Source organism: Chelonoidis abingdonii, chromosome 18, assembly GCF_003597395.2.
Source record: "Chelonoidis abingdonii isolate Lonesome George chromosome 18, CheloAbing_2.0, whole genome shotgun sequence".
NCBI lineage: Eukaryota > Metazoa > Chordata > Testudines > Testudinidae > Chelonoidis > Chelonoidis abingdonii.
The window spans coordinates 4,728,252-4,745,186 of NC_133786.1; the positions used below are offsets into that span (position 1 = coordinate 4,728,252).

General features: G+C 44.5%; 1 protein-coding gene across 2 annotated transcripts in view; it reads right to left on the reverse strand.

Annotated features, from left to right (window-relative positions):
- KIRREL3 (kirre like nephrin family adhesion molecule 3) overlaps positions 1-16,935 on the reverse strand; it is a 741,361-nt gene that overhangs the window by 309,385 nt on the left and 415,041 nt on the right. For both annotated transcript variants that reach the window (XM_032772016.2, XM_032772015.2), the window contains exon 2: positions 14,520-14,597. In XM_032772016.2, coding sequence (XP_032627907.1) covers positions 14,520-14,597 — 78 coding nt within the window. The remainder of the gene's footprint in view (positions 1-14,519; positions 14,598-16,935) is intronic.

The window sequence follows — 16,935 nt, forward strand, 5'->3', positions numbered from 1 at the left end:
CCCACTCCACCTAAACTCCTTCCTTCACTCCAGGCCATCGTTCCTTGCCCTCCCTTCTTCTGAGACCATGAATAATTCCTTCCCTTCATTTCCGCTGCTGCAGGTATTTATAACTTGGAGCGTGTCTCCCCTTGAGCCTTCTCCAGACTGTACACATTCACTTCCCTCAGCCTCGCTTCGTATGACTTACTCTGTTGCCATTGTTAGTATTCTCTCTGGCTTTGCTACATCTTCCCTACACTGTGGAGAGCTGCGCTGCACACACTGCTCCAGGAGCGGCTGCACCAGAGCTCGTGTAAAGCGGCAAAATTACTGATGCCTTATTGCCTCAGAATCCGTTGAAGCGAAATGCTCACAGCAACAAAATGGGAACATCTTTTCTCTGGGCATCCCCTTTGCCACCAGAAACACTGTGTCACCTGGGACACTCAGAACCTCAACACAGCAGCTTTAACGCTTAGGAGCCCATTTGTCTTGACTACCTCAGGCTATTGAGCTGCCTCAACCTTCAGCCTATGTACATATGTACCTAGCTGCCATGGCCGTACTGTCTGGGCACTTCACAGACACGAGTGACATTATCCTCTTCCTTAACACTCAGGGTATGAAGTGTCACTATCCACCCCCAGACGGGGAACAGAGGCACAGGTAGACTAAGGGCTCAATTTTTAAGAGATCAGGAGATCTAGCCCCAGTGGCAGGTGCTGACATCTCTCTGAAATCTGGACCTTCCTCTCACCATGTTTCTCTTGCCCAAAGTCAGACAGAACCTCTGTGGGAGAGTTCATAATCTCCTGTACCCCAATCTAACACCAACCACACAATCATCTCCTCTTAGGATCACATCCTTGCTCCTTCCATACTCCCCAGCCCCCTCAGCTCTCTAGCCACACTGCTTAGCATCAGAATTTCTTTGTCCCTCCCCGCCTTAGCTCAGAGCAGGCACAGAGCCTCACACAATTTCCAGTCCTGCCTGCCCAGCCTTCCCCCTGCCTCCATACCCTATTCACCCAGACTGGCCTTGTGACATGCCCTGGCTGTGAGGCAGATTGAGAACCCAAAGGGAGGAGAATTTGGTCATGCCTAGACAGTAGGCAAGAGAGACAGAGGGGGCTTGAGGCAGGGTGGGATATGTTTTTCCCACATAGCCCTGTACTGCCCAGCCTTCCATGGCCATCAATCCTCCCTATCTGGTACAGCACTCCCCCACAGTGGGCCACTTCTATTCCAAGCTATCAGATAGCATCTGGGGATCAGCTAGTTTCCTAGGGCTTAAATTGCTTCACCCAACTTCAGAAGGCAGGTGATATTTCCACAATCTCCAGCACAACATTTCACAATGACAATGTGCTGAGCATCTGCCAGCCACAGACTCTCCTGCATCACAACACAAACCACGGCCCCAACCCTGCCAGAATAGCATCTCCGGGGACATTGTACTGGTAGTTTACAAAGGTGGAAGGTGACTGCTAGAGCAGGTCAAAAAAATGGAGCCAAACGTTTGTTGATAATGTATTCACTGACCAACAGGGAAAGGAATTGGGGGTAGCTTATTTGATTCATTCTATTGGACTACCTGAACAAAAAGTGGAAACGGTTACTGGCAGATAAGTTACCTGATAACTGACAGGATTTGATTGGTCTTTAATTATTTGGGATTCTTATTTGATCATCTCTAAGACATGTATCATCCTGGGGCATTAGCTCAGTGCTGAATCTGATGAACAAGCATTTCATGTTAAAATACCAGTATCTGGGCTTTCCTCAGAGATCTCCCAGCCAACAACTGGTAGGTTCTAGTCTTGTCTAACCAGCTGTGACACTGATTAATGACATGGAAAGGGGACCAGAGAGGGCCACCTGCATACCCTTACCTAAAGGGTCAAATGGGGATCCAGCAACATGCATGGCATTTTACAGACCTACAGCTTTTGAATCACCTTTGGCAAAATGGGGTTCTATTTGCAAAGGGGATTAATGGAACAGAAAGAGTTTTGTGGAAAGAGGGTAGTGGGAGAGGCAGCATAGGCTAGAAAGTAAATGTCATGGGCTGGGCTTCTGTTCAGCTGCCAGGCCCAATCACTTTCTTAACAAAAACAAACAAACAGTCTTCACTCACTCACTCCCGCCTTACCCTCAGGTTCCAGCTCCACCCTTCACAGGAGCCTCTGGCAGGCTCCCACTTCTGATCAGTTCAGCTTCCTCTCTAGGACAGCAGCCCCAGGGCATCTCCCCAAGCTTTTACCCCCCCTTGCTTGAGAGGAAACCACCACAGGACTTAGCACCAGACCAATGTGGTTTTCCCTCCCCAGGCCCAGCCTGTCTTAATCAATTCCTCCTCCAGCTGCCCAGCAGCAGCCCTTTATAGGCCCAGGTGTAGCCCTGCCTCTTTAATTGGCTGGACCAGGCTCACCTGTATTGGTCCAGGGGCACTAAGTTTAGTCTAGCCACAGGGACCAGGGAGCCTGTGACTGAAAGAAACTAAACTGGGAATTATGCTATCCCACTTCTAATCCTGGCTCTGCTGGTGACCGGGGACAAAACACTTTGCCTCTGGTTTGCATTTCCTATCTTGGGTGTTCAGATGGTAAATTCTTTGGTGGTAGGGGAGCTGCATGTTTGGACAGTGTCCCGCAGCACAATGGGGGTCGGGGAAACTAGGCACACCTGTAATACAATTAACAACAACAGCCCCTACAGCAAAGAAGTCCCAGCTCTACCACGACACCCTATCCCTAACTAAAATGCCTCTCTGCTTCCAAGTAGAATTTCAAACTCTGCTGTGGCTCTTTCAAAGTTCCTCTGCATATCCTGGTCTGAACTGAAGGTGAGGAAGTCCAGGGACGTTTATTTCCAGTTCACCCTAAATATTTCATTTAGCATTTGCTTCTAAAAATATCAATTTCTTCCCTCCTTTTTTTTTAAGCTAGAGGCTCATGCACCATGCAGCTCATCCTTTATGAATATTGATGAGAATTATTAGTCATGGAATATTTCATTTCCCTCTTCCTCCCCCAATCTATATAAAACCCAGGTCTTTGCAAAGGGAAAAAGTCATCGAAAGTTATGAATCTTGATATGCTTCAGGATTAGATCCATTAATATATTTATAGAATTATTATATACCTACATGATCAAATACTGTACATAGACGCACCCCCACATATAGGGCATTGGAGGCAGGATTGCTGCACTATAGTTAAATGCTACTCTCTGTGGGTTAAATTCACGTGTATGCACAGGACTTAACTACTGCACAAGACATGTGTTGATCCTCTGAACAGGGGTGAAGTTCACTCCATCTATCCCCATATGTAGCAGATCGCTATCATTTACATTTCTTACATGTCTGCCCCCTTGCCAGCTAAGTGCTCATGTGGCTTTCTCCAACTTAATCCTGGGGCACCTCCAGATATAGGGATTTTATCCTTATAATTAGAGCTGGGCAAAGTTTTTGGACAAACATTTTATTTGATGAAAAATGTAGTTCTGGTCAGTCCAAAGCTCTTCTTGAATTTGACATGAATAGTTTTGGCTAGAAGAGGAGGAAGAGGTGCGGCTGTTGCCAATGCTGCTGTTCCTCCAGCTTTGGTTGACCCCTACTTTATTAGTGTATATGTGTGAATTCTACAGTGAGTTTCTGGCCACAGCTACAACGTAGATTTGCTTAAGTTGGCTCATGATCCACCTGCTATTTATCACTAGAAAGGAGGTGTCTCTGAGTGCAGCTCTCGAGCTGATATTGCTCCAGTGACTTCAATCCCATCTGCTCTGTATATCTCTACATGTATGTGTGAGAGAACATACATACACCCATTGACTTCAGTGATACCGATTTACATCAGAGGAGGATATGGGCCATAGTGAATATACACAAGATGCAGGCAGACATAAGCTAGAAGTTCTTTTCCTGTGGTGGCAAGGTTTGCAGGTGCTGTAGTACCCTGTGGAAATCTCCATTGCAATGCAATTGCTGGTCTCCACTGGGGCCTGCAAAACTCTGGAGAAATTGGTGTGTCCTTTCCCAGTGTCTCACAGGGTACATGCACCCACTCGCACATGCATATATAAGCTTTATGAGCCAGAGTCTGGAGTTCCCTTCTTGGGAGCACTGTCTTCAAGGTAAATTAAGAAGCTGAACTGGGAGCTTGAGCACAGTAATGTCCTATCACTGATGCTCGGAGGACTTGCTAGAGGATTTATGGCATCATTTGAAAGCTGGCTTAATGGTATAAACAGACCGGCATGGCTGGGTTCTGGTCTAGCGGAGACTGTGTCAATGAAGTGACCTGCACTGCTTATGATATATTAGCTGCTGGCAAATGTTTTGTCCTGGTACCCATAAAAACATAGGAGGGAAAGTAGAATCCCCCTCACTTGTCAAAAGGATGCTAAGGTCCATTGCAACAGCTCTCTTTGGGGAGAGGAGAAATCCATAAACATGTGGTCTTGGGGATAATTCTGAAGATAGGTTGAGAGCAGGGTATTGGTGATAAACCTACAGTGCCAAGAGTAGCTAGTCTGACAAAGGGCTCACACTTTTCTTTTCCCTTTCCCATACATTTTTTTAAACTAGGAAATTAAATGCCCAAAGCTCCAAGAATACAATATTAAGGACAGTTAAACACTTAAAAGTCAGGAAGTGTCAATGTTAAGGTGGAACACATAACCTTAACTCTGCCTTCTTCTTGTATGCATTATGATACAGGGTAAAGTTTTCAAAATAACCTCTGCGACTCAGGACCCTAACTCCCATTTTCAGAAGTGACTAGAGGCCAGATTTTAAATGGTATTTAGGCACCTCAGATGCAGATAGGCGTGAAGGAAGTCCCATTCTTAAACACTTTGGAAAATCCCACTTTAAAAATCTAGCCCTAAGTGATTTAGAAGTCTAAGTCCCATTACAGTAAATAGTATGTAGTTTCCTAAGTCCCTTTTAAAAATTTTATCTACAGTCTTTAACTACATGATCACAGGTTACCGTATATATACTTGTGGATCTAAGATTACGGGGAAATGATCAAATTCTATTACATAATTTAAGAGAGAGTTCACTATCTTTTTCTGTATTTTCGGAGGAACCAAAACTGAAATCAATGTATACAATTCATAAATATTGTAACAATTCTGTAGCCTCCCTAGGACTTTACAGGTGTCAATATACTGCATACTATGTCCACTCTTCAGAAGCATCAGGGATAAAATTCAGATTCTTCTGCTCCAAAAAGCACAGGTCCCTACTGCTTTTACCTACCTTGCTAATAACATTATAGGCACAATGAAACAAAATGGAGCAGTTCCAATTCTGCCCAGTAGATGGCAGTGGTGCACACATGCATTCTCTCCCACATCAGCACATATATTGCAAGTGCACATGGGTAAGTTGTGGGTGTAATTGGTTTAAGCTTAGCTCAGAAGCAGCATCTGTTTTTCCAGTGAGGTGCCTGCTTTTTACCCAGCTTTCCAGCTGGCCTGACAGAAGCAAAATGTCTGCCTGACACTTGACAAAACACAGGCTTGTTTGTTTGTTCTCAGGTTTAACTTCCATCACTGCCTCATTTGCCTAACATGCAAGGGACGCATCAGAGATGTTTCAGTGAGGCCCCCACAGATGAGGATGTATCTTAAGCAACTTCTCTGGCACTTACTTCTCCTCCTCTTGCAAATGCCTTTGGTGGATAAAGAACAAAAGGCTCAGCACAGTTTATACAGGAGATGCCTTTCCTAATCACTTGCAATTGTGTCTTCTCGGCAAGATGAAAGCAACAATGCTTGGGGTAAAGCGAGCTCTCCCATCATGAAGCTGCCAAGCTGCAGAGAAGGCAGACCTTTTTTGGCTGATGATAGTGGCAAGGTTTATAGACAAAGCTCGCACTGTGCCCTGCTGCTGGCTTTGGAGATCAGCTAATGAAGGGATCGTGAACAATATGGCTCCAAGAAGAATGCATGCTAAGGTTCCCATTGCTTTTGCAGGGAATCCCATCCCCCATTTATAATTAAAAAAAAAGTTCATAGAGAAAAAGATACCAAATTAACAGGGAAACAAATGAAAACGAGTAAGTTGTATCTCTCTTTGATGACAGCCACCATATTAGCTACCCTTAAGCAGGACAGATAATCTGCTCAGCAGCACAAGTGGGCTTTTATATTTATTCTAAATTAGAAACAAAATGATGGAAGCCTCAAATGGAAGAATCAACTAATTGCACTAATATCTCACTAATTCCAGCATCAGGGACTGGGAATAATGACTTTTTACAATTTTACCAATTGTTCAATTTAGACCAAGGTGCATTATGAGCTTTCTTTCCGTTCTGTGATCTGTGGTGCAGGCTGAGATTCCAATTCAATTATTAATATGCAGGAGTTATAATTATTCTGATGACTGGTATGAGATAATTATAAACCATAAAAACAGCTTTCATCTGCATGCACAATTCGGGTTTTTTTCTTCTTTTTCTTTCTGCTGTGGATCTGAATCTTATCTGTAAACTGGAGACACGCAGGAGTTCAGAATGATGCACATAAAACAAATAGCAAATCTAGACACATTGTGTGGATTTGGTGCTCATGAAAGTGTGGAGCTGACAACGCCAGCCAGAAACAGGAGCAGCGGGGGCAGCTGCACATTTCTGCCAGGCACTCTCCATTCTCATCTGTAACAGCTCTGCTATTCCCAGGCGCTTGCACATCCATGTCTATGCATGTCCATCCTGAACTGAAGCAGACTTGTTATTCCTATCCTGAGCAGCTTGGCCAATGTTCCTTTCATTCTGAGCAATACTATCCCCTGCTATTCCAGTTCTGGTGTCTGTCAGTGCACCTCAGTCCTGACCTATAATCCCCACTGCTATTCTAAGTCCTGGGCACTCACTCAGCTCTGCCCAATGTACCTCATTCCTGATCTGCCATCCCCTCTGCTATTAAAATTCTGGACCAGCATACAATGGTGCGAATGCACCTCACTCCCGATCTGCAGCCCTTTTGCTATTTCCATCCCAGGTCCTCCCTCAGTTCTGCCAGTGCACCTCAATCCTGCCCTGTACTCACATCTATTCTTTGAATCCTGCACTCACTCTGACTAGAGAAAGCCAAAATTAGAATCATAGAATTGTAAGACTGGAAGGGATCTCAAGATGTTTTGAGGTCTAGATATTTAATTAAGATGAAGATGTGAGACCACAAAATGAATTTGTATGTGGGGTCCCGATTTCTAGCTATTTTCCTGGCCTAGCAGGGGTGGAAATTTACCTCATTGCACCTCCCCAGAAACCCAAATGTCTAAGGATTTGTCTCTTTTTTTTCTTTTCTTTCATAGGTCTTCTTTTGCCATGTTTGGGAACTTCCAGTAAGAATGTTGGAAATAAGAAAGTGTGGTCTTCTCATGGCACATCATCCAGCCACTGAAATGCCACAAAACGAGGTTATCTCCAGAAAGGGCTCCAGGAGGCATTTAAGTTGTTTATTTCCCTGGCAGTCCCTCTCCTAGTTATCTGAACCCCTTAGACAAGCTCCCAGAAAACATCGGAGACAGATTGAAAAGACACACACGTGCCAACAGCAGATTGCTCCCCACCACTCTCTTCATTGTCCTCAGCGAACAGAAGGCAAGAGATTGTTTTTAAAGAAATGTCATTCACCTCTCAAAGCATTACACTGGAACATCAGTGTGCATTCAGCTGAGGCGGGGAGAGGAATAAGAATAGGGACAAACAAACCAGTTCAGATAAAATAAGATCCTCTCCCCACAGTGAAGCTTCACCCAAAACTCTAGCTGAGCCTGAAGTTGCTCCTCTTTCCATGTCGAAAATCACATGCAATCACACTCTGCATTCTGCTAACTGCTTTTCCCAATCGGTTTTTATTTTCCTTCTGGTAGAAATGCCAGTAGATGCCATTACAAACCTTCAATAGGTTTCTGCCAGTTTCTCTATTGGTTTCTCTTGGGGGACCAATACCCCCAGAAATCTGTACCTCAGTAAATCAGTTGCTCCATTCCTAAATGTAGTTGGCCAGCTGGAATCAACTGCTAATGCTAGTCTGGAATTTCCAGCTCTGTACTTCATGGGGCCTGCTGAAAGAACTCCAGATCTCATGAGCCAGGTGGTATGGGTTGGGTATCTACCCCATCTTGGCAAACTGAGAGAGTTTTATTGACTTCAGATAATGAGCTAAACCTTTTGGGTGCTTGACACCCCACAATCTTTGGAGATTTTCGAATCACTAGTTACCCACTTGTAGATTTGACCGGTAGCCCCATGATATCTGAGTGGTCTTTAGTGACAATCCCTTCTGGTAGGCTATGACACCCTCAGTATGAGAGCTTGCTTTACATGTTTGCCAGAGGGTAATATTTGATAGGCCTCATTATCTTAGTAAAACGGGGTGCAGTGTACACTGCTACATGGGAACTACTGGTCAGCACATAATGACTGCCTCTGGCTGCAATGCTACGGTTTAACTCAGTGCTCTGTATAGTGCATTCAGATACCTTACGTGTAGAACATGCTATTTAAACCAAGTTTTACATGGCTTTCGTGTAGGGGGAAAAAAGCTGCTGGAGACCTGTGCACCTAATGTAAATACCTCTGCAGTGGGATCACCAATGATGTGCTAGTGGATATTCTAACTAGAAGTCACTGATTCATAGGGAACTGTACAGCAACATGGCAAAGCCTTGGCATGGGGTCCAGAGACCTGGATTCTAGTCCAGTTCTGCCCCGACTTGCTGCGTGACCCTTGGCAAAATGGTTAGGTTTTGCCTTGACTAGAGATGGGGCTAGCATGGCATGGAGGAGGAGTTCTTTCTCCTCCGAGCAGCAGTATTTCATCCTACTATGTGCACCTTTGTTTCATGGAAATCAATCTGCACAGGCAGGGGAACATGCTGCACTGACCAGCTCTTCCTTGACTTACTAGCAGCCTCTCTCCCCGGCCACATCTCCTTTTACCACCAGGCCTGTCAGCTGCACAGTGTTCTGTTGAGGGGGTGCCGGCAGCTTCACAGCACGGAGAGGGTTCCACACAGCTGCCGTTGCCCTCCGCAGGGCCCTGGCCTGCTTTTCTGCAGCTGTGTTCCCCTCCCCACTACGGAAGGGAGCATACAAGCCTCCCTCTGCAGACGGCTTGAGCAGAGCATGAGACAGGAAAGCCAGGAGAGTGAGCATGGCATGTGCATTCTCCTGCAAATGGGAAGCAGTCACGGGCACCATCTAGCAGCCGGCGGCTTGCCGGAACAGGTGGTGGAGGAGTAGGCTGACACTTCCTAGTGCTTAATAGCTCCCGCTAGTCATTTTATGACTGGCAGCCAAAAAATGCCATGATTGTTGCTGCGACGACCGCTAATGACTCAGTATAGATCTGGCAAGATGACAAAAACAGGAGAAGAGAGAGTGGGAGCGGAAAACACTCCTGAATTTCTGCTTTTGGCCATCAAGGAGTGAATGGAAGGAAAGTACAGGGAGGGGGCAGGTGGAAGCCAGTTGGGAATAATGCCAGGCTGATGTGAGAATAAGTTGCTGGCATAACCAAGGAGGGGGTCTCACGTACCAGCCATTGGGTTGAAGGGCACCCTCATTGCTGGAACTGGGGATTTACTGTAGATTTTTGGCTTTGGAGGACGGTTGGACTGAACAGAGGGAGAGGATTCAGTTTTTCTAATTTTAGGGCAAATCTGGAGCTTATTACCTAAGCCAAAATTTTGAAATGTGGGACCCTAACATCAACCATCTATGTCCACATCATGGCTCCTAAGTAAGTGGCCTGAAGTCAATACAAGCTGAAAGAGCACAGAACCTCTGAGCTGCAGGGCATTCAGTTGGATGCTATACAATGGCTTAGGTGCTTGGCTTTATGTGCTCAAGATTGGAAATGCTGCCCCTACTCCCTGCTCAGGCAGAACTTCCACTGAAGCCAATGGAAGTTCTGCCGGAGAAAGGATCTGGCCCTTAATGACTAAATGGCACATTCCTCTTGATTATGTATCTGTTTCTGAATGTTAACAAACAGTCTGCAGTGTTTGACTGAGTGAGTTATTAGCAGAATGAAGACAGATGGTAGAAGATTAACTCTAACGCTTCTTTATTGCAAGGCCGTCACTACAGATAGCTCAGCGCTCTCCCTCTGACTACAACTGTCACCAGCTTAATTCCTCACTACAACTCAGAGCCACGTACCACTAGTGATCCAGGCACAAAGAACACCCGATCATTAATCAGAGTGTGGGGACGATCAGAAAGTGACTGTGTAAGAATGGCACCTTCTCATGCTCCCCATACACCTTTGAGTTGTATCCAACTCAACCAGGCTTTTATTGACATAAGCTTTGCAGGTCTGATATAGCTGGAGGCAGAAAGCTGGATTCTCTTCTGCCCTCTGCATCAGAGCCCTTGATTCTTCGTTGTGCATCACCACAAGTGTTAGGAGCACTGAAACTTGATTCTGTAATGCCAGATGTTGGGTTGCAGATCCCAGCTTTTCTTGGGGGACACTAAGGCCTTGTCTAGTCTAGAGCTTTTGTAACGTGTTAACTGATTGCCAGTTAACACATGCTAACTAACAAAATTGGAAATGCTAATGCAGACACTCCACAAATGTGTGTTCATGGACACTCTAAAGTGTCAGATGGGAACAAACATCTCAGAAGCATCTACATTCGTATTTACAATCATGTTAATTAACATGTGTTACCTGACAATCAGTTAACATGTGCTATAACTCTATTAATACTCTAGTCTAGACAAATCCATAGAATACTCATTCTAGAGCTGACGAAGGGGGAAAAGGAGTAAAACCCAGTCTACCAGCAGATTTTGTACTGGTATAACTATATCAGTTAGAGTTGTAATTTTCTTACTGATTTAGTTATATTGGTACAACCCCTAGTGTAGACACAAGTATCAGAGGAGTAGCCGTGTTCGTCTGGATCTGTAAAAGCAGCAGAGAATCCTGTGGCACCCATAGACTAACAGACGTTTTGGAGCATGAGCTTTCGTGGGTGAATACCCACTTCGTCAGATGCATGTATTCACCCACGAAAGCTCATGCTCCAAAACGTCTGTTAGTCTATAAGGTGCCACAGGATTCTCTGCTGCTAGTGTAGACACAGTTATTCCAATATAAAAGTATCTATGCCAGTAGCACTTATACTCATCCTGCACAGGATGAGCTACACGAGTATAAGCACTTTTATAACTGTGAGCACACTAGGGGGCATTGTACCCCTATGAGCCTAGTTAAAGTGATACAACTGTTGTGTGTAGGCAAGGCTACATTTTTCTGACTACAGCTGCACTTTAAAAGCATTATCGTTAGGAGCCAGCATGGTTCTAGTGATGGATGTAATTACCCATTTCCACAATGATGGAGACCCCATGAAGCATAATTAGCAGATTGCTCCATTGTCTGTGTCTGTTTTTAATTCCTTTGGACACCCCATAATTATTGATAGGGCTATTCATTAGCATTCTAATGCAATAAAGAGGAAGATATTTTATTTGGCAAAATTCAAAAGGGAAACCATCTTTCTACATATCCCTATGGTAGAATTGGAGACCAGTGAAGTAAGTACCAGCTGCTCTAGTAAGGATGACCAGATCTCTGAAGTCCACTTTGGTTCAGATTAGAGATGGGCCAGCTGCAAAGTTTGGATCTGGAAACTCCCCAAAGTTTAGGGGTGTTTGGGTCTGGAATTTTCATCCAGGACCATTTTCAGTACAAATAGATTAATGGTGGAGTATGTAGCTATGGAAAGCCTATGATTTTGTTTTTATTTTACTGCATCTTTAAATCTAAGGAGCCTATTGTCTGCAAATATTGGTAACTATTTGCTTGTGCAGAATGAGACAAACACACTGTGCTCTCTCTCTCTGCTCCTCACAAAGAGTTTATTTTTGTTCTTTCACATTTCTCTTTTCTTAGTCTAACATAAAACCACATTGAGGCTGAAATTAGCTAGATGCTTAGGGAGAAACATAACTGGAATTCTCTGGAAGTCAGACACTTATCCAGAGGAACATTGATTATGCAGGATCAGGTTCTCCCAGGAGATTCCCAAGTGCTCCCACTGTACCTCAAATATCTTTCAGAATGTTTTTATACTGCTGATTCTGGTTCCAGACACTAGTATGAAAGGCCAAGTGGCATGAACATATTGTAGAAATCAGGCAAAGTAAGCTCCGGATTCTGCCATCCTTACTCCCATAGCATATGCCCCTAGGGTGAGTCTTCACTAGGGAAAAAGGTTTTAGCTAACACATGGTAACTAACACGAGGTAAAATCCTAGTGAAGACAAGGCAATTTGTCATTTTCACACAAGTTAGCAGGTTGAGGATTTGAGTCAGTTCTTGTTCAACCCAACCTGTTCCATCCCTTCCCTAACAGTAATCCTGCTATGGCCAAACTCTCCTTGCTGTGCACTTGACACAAATCTCCTGTTTGGTGCTGCTTTAGGAACCTTATTTCCTCTCTGTTGATTCTCTGACCTGGCATAAATCACAGAGGGTGCTTCACAAACAACTCAAGCGCGGAAGCTGACAGAAATTGAGATGTTCACTCTTTTGAGTGTAAATATTCTTTATTATTTAATTATTTCTACTCATAATTATTCATCTTTTTTGATGGATTAACCATTGCTAGAACAGCACTTTGGAGATGGATGGAATATATAACAACACTTTACACTTCTCTCTAGGTTCTTGCAGTGTGCAAGCACCTCGCATGCATTAAAGAAGCCATCCTCACTGGGAGGCAATATTAGCCCCAATTTAAGATGAGGAACTGAGGCACAGAGAATCAGATTTTCAAAGGTATTTAGATGCCTCCAGATGCAGAGGGGTGGGATTTTCTAAAGCGCCAGAGCAGGTTTGGTGCTTAGCTCCCCTATGATTTCCACAGGATTTAGGCATTTATATACCTTTGAAGATCTGGGCCTTAGGATCCTAAATTTCATTGACTTTCAATGAAACGTAGTCTGGTGCTTTTGAAAATGGGATTCAGGCATTTTTGAAAATTGTATCCTAAATGATTTGCCCAGGGTCATCTGAACCTAGCTCTCCTGAGTCAGAAGTCCTTATGCTACCCAGAAGAGCAGCCATCTTATGGACAGTACTCTTCCGGGAATGTGATGTATGAATAAAATAAAAATACTAAGCATACTTATTGTCTTTTCCACAAGGGAAGTACTTTTTACACATAATGATTAATCAGTGCAGCAGCTCTTTGCAAAAGAAAGTGTCCCCTTTTACAGATAGGAAACTGAGGCATAGAGAGGTAAAGTGACATGCCCAAGGTTATAGTGAATAAGTGGTAGAGTTGGGACTAGAACTCATATCACTCCTCTCATGCTTTCCTAGTCTCACTACTAGACTGGATTGCCACATCAGAAAACAAATCTTAAACCACTGAAATCAGTATAAGCTGTCTCATGTCAGCACTGGATCAGGCCCTTGATGGACTCAAAACATGTGTAAGCCTTCGTAAGGGCTAAAGATCATCACAGTTTGGGTTTCAGAAGACACAATGTAAGGAAGCCTAATGCCAGTGTGTAGCCAAATCTCTTGGATTTGGCCAAAGCAAGTGTCCGTGAGTAATTTCCCACATTTGGCTGTGCAACTAAAACTGGGCAAAACATTTTTCAATGAAGAATGAAGATTCTGCAACACCAAAACATTTCACAAATTCATGTTGGTCTGCCAAATTGTTTCTGTTGGAAAAAAAAAACTTAAAAAAATCCAAAAAAGTCAAAACATTTTGTTTTGACATATTTAAAATGAAATGTTTTAATTTTTCTGTTCCAAGTGACTTTCTTCAACTTTATTTTTTAAAGGGAATGAAACATGATCAAAATTGAAATGAAATGTTTCATTCAACCTGAAAAATATATTTTGTTTGACTTTTGTTTTGCCACAAAAAAATAAAAAAATCATTTTCAGTTCCATCTGAAATGATTTCCCCCTCCCCTGATATTTTGGAATTGCCAGGGGACTGAAAAATCTGTTATTCACAAGCTCTATGTGGAATGGCAGTAAACCATCTGGTTTCTGCTTCTGCAATCTCAGAACTTCACCAGCCCATGTGGCACCTGCATGTCCTCCCCAAGGGGCAGAGAGCACAACCAGTGGATCTGTGGAGTGGGAGACCTACTCCTCTACTGGTCCTCTCTCTGCCCTCCTGCACTGGGTCATGAAGGGGATCTGGTTCTGCTGCTGTTAGGAATCTTTGCCATCACTGAGGAGGGGACAAGGATTTTCCCTGTATTCATAGCAACATGCACAGCAGAAAGCATTTGTATCCCTCATCTAGAAACCTGTGTGGGGAAGGGTTGATAGAAGAAGGGGTTGGGGGGGAGAAGACGTGTCGGAGAAACGGAAATAAAGAGAGAGGAGGGGATAATAATGTGGGGGAGAGGGGAAGATATGGGGAGAAGTAGAAACTGTCAAAGAAAGTTGGCAGAGGTGAGAGATACAAGAAGTGTGGGGTTGTGGGGAGAGCCCATGTGGCATGTAGGGCAGTCACTTACCTTCAGTCATTCTCTGATACTTCTCCTTGTACATGAACCCCAGGACCAGGCAGCATCCTCTTCTCGGGAGACCCAGTTCTAAAAGTGAAAGAGCAACAACCATGTTAGCTGGCAGGCCAGCCAGGAGAAAGCCAAAGGTGCCCACGGTGGGCAGGACAGGGCAAAGGAGGTGTCATCCGCCGACCCCGCTGTCAGTGCAATGCAAAGGGGTCGTCGAGACGGAGGTCTCCTGTGCAAGAAGGAAGCGGCCAGGGAAAGCAGATTGAATAGTTTCTCCAGAGAAGCGTCTGAGCGTCCCGTCCCTGATGGGAAAGCCATTCCCTCCGCATCCCATCTCTCAGGTGTTTGCCTCTCATGCTGTTTCTATGCTGGGTGCAATGTACCAGGCATCTCTGCCCTTCCATAACGTGCAGCAGTGACAAGGACTCGGCCTCTTAATCCCTTTCGCTCCGCAAACTATGTGATAAAATGCAACGTGGGGCCTTGAAGGAGAGATAAACCTGACTTGAGATTTCTTGCCCTTTCGAAACAAACTGCTGGCCCTCACAGTGGCTCAAGGCTAAGGTCCCAGACAGCCTCTTGCTTTGATCCCTTAATTTCTTACTGGGAGTTACTGACTATCAGTTAAAAGCAGAGAAGCAGATCTGAGCATGGATTTTCCAGAACTCTCACTCTCTCTCTCTGTGTGCGCGCGCTTTTCTCCCTATGTGTCTATCTCACCGCACAGCAAAAAGCCCTCATTCTTCAAAAAAATTCTCCTGCGCCACGGTGGAGAAAATTAAGGTACCATGTCCCAGATGCGGCTTGCCTTTGGGGGCTCCCCCATTCTACAGAGCCATGCAGATCAAAGCCCCCTTGATGTTTACTTAGTGCCTCTGTGGTCCCTTCATACAGCTCCCATTTGTCACCAGAAGAGCACTTCTGATGTCACAAAGTGATGCAGGTATGAGAAAGGGAAGACAGCAAAGCGCAATGGCAGAAGGTGCTGGGAGCTTTACAGCAGAGAGCACTATACACAGCAATCCACCTACAGTACTCACAGGACCCCATTTCTGTCGTATTGGAGCACTTCACAATCTTTAATGCACTATGCTCACATAACCCCCTTGAAGTTGGGAAGTGATATTATCCCCCTTTTACAAGCAACCCTTGCTCCTGCTGGGCAGCACTTACTTATGTGTATAAACCCATTGGACTTGTGCAACCTGGATAGGGATCACAGAGTTGACCCATGAGGGGCACCTTTCTCATTTACGTGTGGTACATAGTGATACGTGGCACTTATGCAGCACCATCCGTCCAACTATCCAAAGGGCTTCCCAGGCACTAACTGATTGGGCTTCACAATGCCCTGGGTGGACAGGTATGATGATAAAGGGGAAACCAAGTCACAGATTCTCAGCAGTATTGAGGTGCCTAACTGCAAGTGATTTGATAGGGAGTTTGCCATCTAAATACGTTGATTATCTGGATCAGAGCACAATGAAACCAATAGAAAGACTCCCATTGACTTCAGAGTGGTAGCCGTCTTACTCTGTATCAGCAAAAAGAACAGGAGTACTTATGGCACCTTAGAGACTAACAAATGTATTTGAGCATAAGCTTTCGTGGGCTAAAACCCACTTCATTGGATGCATGCAGTGGAAAATACAGCAGGAAGATATTCCATTGACTTCAGTGGACTTTGGATCAGACCCAGAAGCAATTTGTCCATTGTCACATAGTACCTCATCCTGAAGCTGAGAATCTTCACTTCTTGCTACCATAGGGCCCCACTTCAGGAAGGTACTTAACAAACTTTAAGCATGTAAATAGTCCCATTGAAATCAATGCTTAAAGTTAGGCACATGCTTGGATGGTTTCCTGAATTGGGGTCTTTCCTGGCAGTTGAGAGCAGGATTGGCTCCCCAGTAAATCAGCAGCACAGCGAGGCTTAGAAGCTGGCACTCCTGTCTCCCAGTCCCAGCCCCAAACCACAACACCAAGGCCATGCTGGTCATTGCTATCTTTGTATTTGACAAATATAAAAATGTGGGCTATTCCAATGTAAATAAAAAATAGATGGGATGGTTATTAGTGGAATAATAGATGCCTTCTGCTAACTTCTATTGGTTATCCCTAGTGTCTGGTCACTTCAAATGGAGAATAGCCCCAGGAGCTGTTAACTCAATAGCTCTGCTCCATTCCAAATACAAGGTGCCAACTAGAATAGGGAGCACCTAGCTGAAAACTCACTCTCTGGCCACGTCTACACTACGGGATAAAATTGAATTTGCTAAAATCGGTTTTATAAAACTGATATTATAATTTCGATTTCATGCGGCCACACTAGGCACAGTAATTCAGCGTTGTGCGTCCATGTTCCGAGGCTAACGTCGATTTCTGAAGCGTTGCATTGTGGGTAGCACTTCCGTAG